Source organism: Oryzias melastigma, linkage group LG18, assembly GCF_002922805.2.
Source record: "Oryzias melastigma strain HK-1 linkage group LG18, ASM292280v2, whole genome shotgun sequence".
Lineage (NCBI taxonomy): Eukaryota > Metazoa > Chordata > Actinopteri > Beloniformes > Adrianichthyidae > Oryzias > Oryzias melastigma.
This window is the reverse complement of record NC_050529.1, coordinates 2,089,424-2,096,573: the sequence shown is the minus strand read 5'-3', so window position 1 is coordinate 2,096,573 and position 7,150 is coordinate 2,089,424. Positions and strand designations below refer to the sequence as shown.

General features: G+C 40.5%; 1 protein-coding gene across 1 annotated transcript; it reads left to right on the top strand.

Moving 5' to 3' along the window:
• Positions 1–33: 33 nt before the first annotated feature.
• Positions 34–7,150, top strand: LOC112155696 (V-set and immunoglobulin domain-containing protein 1). Its single transcript, XM_024287503.2, has 4 exons — positions 34–413; positions 643–990; positions 1,220–1,564; positions 6,166–7,150. The coding sequence occupies exons 1-4, from the start codon at positions 341–343 to the stop codon at positions 6,435–6,437; spliced, it is 1,038 nt and encodes a 345-aa protein (XP_024143271.1). The 5' UTR covers positions 34–340; the 3' UTR covers positions 6,438–7,150.

Here is a 7,150-nt window from a genome sequence, read left to right as displayed (position 1 = left end):
AATCTGAGTAGAAATTCAATAAAACCTAATTTTATAAATATTTCATTGGTACGTGAAACCAGATTTGTTGCTGTTGTTATAGAAACTGTCTTAACCACTAATCTTAATAGTACCGTAATATACAGCCTATGAAAAATACACAACTGAATGTGAACATTTGTGAGTTGAAAGAATTTTCAATAAAGTTAATGAAAAAAATGAGAGGCAACTCTGATTGGTCTACTTGGCTGCCAATCAAACGACCACACCCACGACATGGGAGCGGTGCAGTTCTTTTTTTTTTCTTTTATTGAACAACTGAACATGACAGGAGCGGTACAGTTCTGACACAGAACTTAGAATGTCCAACATGTGGATCCTCTGTTCGGTTCTGTTCTTGGTTCTGTTCGGTTCGTCTGTTTCCAGAACATCAGGTGAGATACAGATAAACTAATAAAGACGGTAAATCGTTAGAATGCCGCAGTTTAATCATTGTTTCAGAGTCTGAATGTGGAAGTGAAATCTCGCGATGATTCTGTTCATGAAGCAGAACTTTAGAAACGAGGATCTATCAGAACCAGAACGTTACTGTAACGGTCCAGATTACTGATTACTGGCAGAACAGAATCTCTGTAATCTCTGATCTCTGATCTTCTGATGCAGATCTGGATGTCACTGCTGAACCTGGAAATGACGTCACTCTGAGATGTGGAGATACAAACATCAACGAGGTTTTAGTTTTAATGTTGACCAGATCTGATCTCCAGGAGGACAAATACGTGTTTTTCTACAGGGATAACCAAGTTGATCTTAAATATCAGCACGAATCTTTCAAGAACCGAGTGTCTCTGAAGAACAGTCAGATGAAGGATGGAGATCTGTCTGTGGTTCTGGAGAACGTGAAGACTGAAGATTCTGGAACATACCAGTGTAGAGTTGTGAATGAAAACGATCCACAGAGAGAACTGACTCTGATCTCCAGCATCCGTCTGATGGTGATTCCTCCGTCAGGTGAGTATTGAGAGTGAATGTATGTCAGAGTGAAAGGTCTCAGATCAGACGTGTTTTCTGAAGATGTTGTTGATGAGACTCTGCAGGAAGCAGCTGATGAGGAAGAGGAGAACATTCTGATCTTCATCCTCTGATCTCTGCAGGAAGCAGCTGCTGATTGATCAGTTGGAGCTTTCAGCATCTTTGTTGTTCTTCTCTGTAATCTCTGATCTCTGATCTTCTCATGCAGGACTGATCACTGCTGAACCTGGAGATGACGTCACTCTGAGATGTGAAGATACAAGCATCACCAAGGTTTTAGTTTTAAACTGGACCAGAACTGACCTGCAGAAGAATAGAGGATATGTGTCTTTTAGAATGAAAACTCCTGCAGATCCTGAAGGTCAACCTGAATCTTTCAAGAACCGAGTGTCTCTGCTGGACAGTCAGATAAATGATGGAAATCTGTCTATGGTTCTGAAGAATGTGGAGATTGAAGATTCTGGAACATACCAGTGTAAAGTCAATTATGAAAATGGTCCATCAGGAGATCATCTGAAGCTGATCTCCACCATCAATCTGCAGGTGTCTCCAGGTGAGGATTGAGAGTGAATGTATGTCAGAGTGAAAGGTCTCAGATCAGACGTGTTTTCTGAAGATGTTGTTGATGAGACTCTGCAGGAAGCAGCTGCTCTGATGAGAAAGAGGAGAACATTCTGATCTTCATCCTCTGATCTCTGCAGGAAGCAGCTGCTCTGATGCTGCGTTCACATCAAACATGTTTTGTACAGTAGCAGCCAGTTTAATGTTAAATCCATGTTACAGACGGTGTGATTTGAGTGATGTCGGCAACGTGACAGTCAGGTAGCAGTGAGACTTGAGGGGTGTGGTCAGAGTTAAAATACCAGAAGTTTGACAGGTCGCTGCATTGTGTCAGCCAATCAGGAGCTCCACGTGACGTTTTCAATGACTCCATCAGCAGGTAGAATATGAATCCAAAGTCGTGAACTTCCATCTCAACCACTGCAGCTCCAGAGCTCGTCCAGCTACTGCTGGGTGAAGGCGGGAAACCGTCTTGACAGATCTGCAGCTTTCCCGTCTGCAGAGGATCTCTGGCTGCAGACAGCTGCTTTAGTCCAGCAGAGTTCACTCGCAGACAGCTGCTGCAGGGTGTGGGGCTCCGTCTCCAGTCGTTATTTTATCAGGACAATAATAAAAAGGTCCTCAAACTTTAGTTAGTGCGAGACTTTAAACCTGGGGTCACCAACAAGGTGCCCACGGGCACCACATCAGTCGCCCGCAGGTCTCTTCTAAAAATAGCACAACTCACTTGTGAGCTGCTCAAAAATTACATTGTATTGTGATGCAATTTTTTGAAAACACAGCTGCCTTTAGAAAAACTTAAAAAATAAAGCATGTTAAAATTATATGTTCATTTTTGCTGAACCAAAAACGGCCTATCCCACTTTGTTTTATGTCATTTTTTTAACCATTTTCTTGTTATAACGAGATCATCGATAACAAAGAATGAAGCGTCCCCTTCTCCCTTTCCTGCATGGAGACACCGAGACTTTAACTTTTACTTATTAGCGGAGCTGCGCTCCTCAAACGCCTGAGTGAACCCGCCCCCTCCCTTTATTTCCCACAAACCCCAGCTGCTTTCACATTAACTCTGAAATTTTGTGAATTGAATTTTTGATAAGTAGTTATCTTAAATGGAAACACAATTTCTTTAAAAAAAAAAAAAAAAAAACTTGCATTTTTAGATAAAAGTTTTTCCGCGTAGAGGAGCTGGTTTTGGGGGCGTATTGTAATGGATGGATAGAACTGTAATGGAAATTGACTTTTTTCTGATTAAATGCGCTTCTGACGTGTCTGTCTGAGTACAGAACAGCGGGCGCCAAGACAGATCAGCGTCACAGCTGATCGTAAATCTCCTCTGTAAATCAATAACCAAGATTTCCTCATCGTTTCATCTGCAGCCCGAAGTCTCATGAGTACGAGAGCCGTGACAGAAACTTGAATGGATGTTGTTGTGTTTTCAAACAGAACAAAAGGTCCAGATGTTTACTTGTTAGAATACTTTTTTTTTACCCCTGAACAGACTTCTCTCTCTGAGTCGAGCTGCACTGCCCCAGAGCTGTGACGTCACCCACATGCTCCCTCTTTTTTGAATCAAATAAAAAAATACCTGTTCTCATTCATCGCCGTGTTTATAATGACTTATCACGTGAGTTGGCTTGTGTTTTATCGCATTATCATGAAACCGTGTCATTGCGACTCTGTTTTTTCTAAATTTCTAGAATTTGGTTAAAGTTTCATGTGTAATGAAACAGAACCCAGGGCTGCTGAGTGTTTCTGAATGGTGCGTTCACTGAGCCCCGGATATCGACAGCAAAACGAAGTATTTTATCAGAGAAAACATGGAACACCGGCACTGATCAGGATACAATCGAGTAATTAAATAGTGTTGACGTTTTCTCTGAAAAACTGATTTGTTTTGCTGCGGGTTGTTTAAAAATGACAAAGTTTAGTGGACTGGGTTGGGCCGAGTGGCTGTTCGCTTATGTCCAGAGGTCAGTGAACGCATCATGAGCAGATTCCTGTCTGCTGTGGGATCTGTCAATCAACCTGTTCGGAGGTTTAAGGAAAATAAAGTGACGGGTGCATGAGACAGAATTAAAGCGTTCGAGGAGCGTAGATCCACTAATAATAGCTATAATTAATTAATTAATTATTAATAATAATTATCATTTTGTTAAAAACATTTCATTTGGTCATTACCTCAAAATGTGACAAGATCTGTTGAGATTAATGAAGTGCTGAATATGAATATTTGTTTCCTAGCTTGTTGTCATTATTGATAATTATGGTGAGAAATCAGAGTCTTTACATAGAGGAGGATCATTATTATTATTAATAATGAATAACTAAAGGGAAACTAAGTATATTTGTTATTTTAACCTGGTAGCCCTTCGTATGACTCAGTACCCATGAAGTATCCCTCAGGTTCAAAAAGGTTGGTGACCAGTGTTAATTTCGTTGACGAAAAATTTTCGTCTTCGTCAACGACACTATTTACCCAACGAAAACAAAACGAAAACTCCCGCCCAGACACGAAAACTTTAACTAAATTGACAGACTTTTTTCGTCAACGAATAAAATCGAAACAAAAATACTGATCGAAGATGATATCCAATCATAATGACTGCTGGTGGAGGAGGGCGGGAGCCAATGCAGAGCGATCCAATCAGAACACAGAGCCCTGCAGCCCGCCTGGGAAGATGCTAATTCAATGAATTGTGTCTGTGATAGAGGTGAAAAATGTCTAATCGAGGTAGAAACAGAAAAGTACATATATGGACAAATGTTATATTAAAGACGACCCTCAACAAGACGTTGTGTGGAGCGACATCACAGGCAAAAACACAAGATAACCTGAAGTGACGTTTGCAGACAAGCCTGCCTGAAATCCACGGAAAGGTAAACATACAAACACGATTATTTCCAGCGTATTGGGCTGAATCCGAATTCCTCCCCGACCCTTCCAACAGTTGTTCCATTTTAAAGAGTAGAATTATCTGACATAGTTGTTTTAAGGGGTTGCTCTCGCCAAGCTAACTAGCGCCGGTACTGTGCGGTGGTGAAGCGCTTTTCTTGACGCGGGTGAAGCTCTGAAGCTCAGAGGTTTACATTTAAATGTAAGTCTGGCTTTATTGTTTTAGCATGACGTTTGTAAAGTTATAAATCGATGTTGTTGTGTATTTCCGAGCGCTAGCAGCCCCGCTGCTTCTTCAGTCACCGGTTTAATCTCCAACGCCATCACGTTTTACATGACGACAGCGCCATCTATTGGCCGGCGGTGGTATTACAGTTCATCACACATGCTGTTCAAGCACATATAACATCCTCACAGGTGTCCTGGACAGCTTACTCCCTAGTGAATGTTTTTTTTAATGCATTTTTACGCTTGACTACCTCTTCAATACAATTTTTTTTTTTTAATGTTTGGACATTTATAATAAGACAAGTTATTTACACATATTTACATGTGACCAGCACAGAATATGATGTAAATTCATGTTTTGTCCACATGTAATACGTGCAGCCAGGATCCCGTTGCTGCATTACCGGCACGCATTTTAAGTTTGTGCAAGGCTGGGTTTCTTTTGTTGGGCGCACATATTTAAAATTAAACTTTTGACTTAAAGTCCCATTAACTGTCATGCTCCTAAATGTGTGAAATGTGTTCTCCACATTTGACCCATCCCCTGGTGGAGCCGTGAGCTGCAGAGAGTGCAGCACTCAGGAAACATTTGCTTGTTTAACCCTAACCTTAACCATAATCCTAACCTTAACCCCTGTCCTCTGGGTCAGTGCGACTAAGAAAAAAGTTTAGCACTGGCTGCAGATTTTTTGAAAATTACGTGTGAATAGACACTTTCTGATTGGAAATGGGATGGAATTATAATGATATAATTATATTTATTTTTTCTTTTAATGTGTTTTAAGTTGTTGAAGCTGAATTCGCAGAAATGACAAGTTTGGAAAGCAAAGTGAAGTAAAATGTTTTTTTACAAATTAGTAAAATCTTTGCGTGTTATTCATCTGATCATACGGTGTAAATGTGATTAAAATACTTTACCTTTATTCTATATTTTTGTCGACTAAATATCCACTGTAATTTCGTTGACTAAATTTGACTAAAATTAATAGAATCAACATGACTAAATTGTGACTAAAACTAAACCCTATTTTAGTCAAAAGACTATGACTAAAACTAAATTAAAATTCTCTGTCAAAATTAACACATGGTTGGTGACCCCTGGTTTAAACCATCAACTCTGTCACTGAGACAGAGAAACATGGTGGAAGCAGCTGTCATAGAAAACAGAGTGAGAGTGAACTGAAGTAGAGTCTCTGAATGATGTCATCACCCAAACATGTGACTGAACTCTAAATAACAAATGAACCTGATCTCTTAACATCATCCGTGTCTTCATTCATTCTTAGAGAGATCCACAAACGCCGTTCCTTATAGCAATCATGCTAAAAAGATTAGCGTCTAGTCAGACAGACGACGTGGAAGAAAAGGGGTGGGGCCATGTTTGGTGTGAACGCAGCAGATGATGAGGAAGAGGAGAACATTCTGGTCTTCATCATCTGATCATCATCCTCTGATCTCTGTCTCTGCAGGAAACACAGAAGGAATCCATTGGGGTTATTTTGGTCTGATCGTTGTGGTGGTTCTCATTTGTTGCTGCTGTTCCTGTTGGTTTTTTTTCCGGATCTCCAATAAGAAGGAAAGGCCCAAGTCGGCACCTGTAATATTCATGCCGACTGATGATATTCAATCTACAGAAAAATGTATTGACGAAACACACAAAGAAAACACTGACCAGGAGTCTGAAGATTTGATATCATTTTCTGGACTGGACTCAGATGACAGAAACGATGAAAACATCTAGAAAATCAAGGAAGTCAAAACAGCAGCAGATGCAACAGCATAAGAGGTTCCTCAGAGAAATTCCATCCTCCTGTGAAAGAACTCCAACAAACATTTGAAGGTTTATTGTATATTAGTAAAGATTGATGTTCCTAAAAGTTAAGAAATGTGGAGATCAACCTGCAGAGGAGCTGCAGCTGCTGATGTGTTCTCTGGTGTTGATCTGCTGCTTTGGTCTCCATGAATGCTGCCTCTCCTTTCTAACATCAACCAGAAGGTCTATTCTGTCCTGCTTTACATCACAGTAACATGGAGTCATCCTCCAATCACAGCAGCATTCAAACAGACCCTCAGCATTTCAACATGGCCGCCTTATTGCTAAGCATCTGTTCTGAATGTGCTAGCTCGCTAACGTTAAGGGTTCTTCATGTCAGAGATTGGACCAGAATGAACTTTAAGACGTGAACAGAAGCACCAGGAATAACTGTTGAAGAGTTTCTGTTCCATTCCAGAGTGGAGGTGTGTCTAGAATGTTCTGATCAGGATGATTGAGAATGATCTGATGTTCATCATGTTCATCATGTTTGTGGAGAACTTGCTGTTAGTGCTTGATCTGCTTTCTCTGGATCAACTCATGTCAACATGTGGATTTGTCTTCCTCTGATGGTGAAGAAGCTGTTCATCACTGCAGCTCATCTTCATCATCTTTCTGCTGGAATAAACACTTCTACACAC

Excerpts from the sequence above, each read along its gene's own strand:
- LOC112155696 (XM_024287503.2), top strand. The coding sequence starts at position 341 with ATGTCCAACATGTGGATCCTCTGTTCGGTTCTGTTCTTGGTTCTGTTC. Across the intron at positions 414-642 it reads GTCTGTTTCCAGAACATCAG|ATCTGGATGTCACTGCTGAA; the intron begins GTGAGATACAGA and ends CTTCTGATGCAG. Across the intron at positions 1,565-6,165 it reads CAATCTGCAGGTGTCTCCAG|GAAACACAGAAGGAATCCAT; the intron begins GTGAGGATTGAG and ends CTGTCTCTGCAG.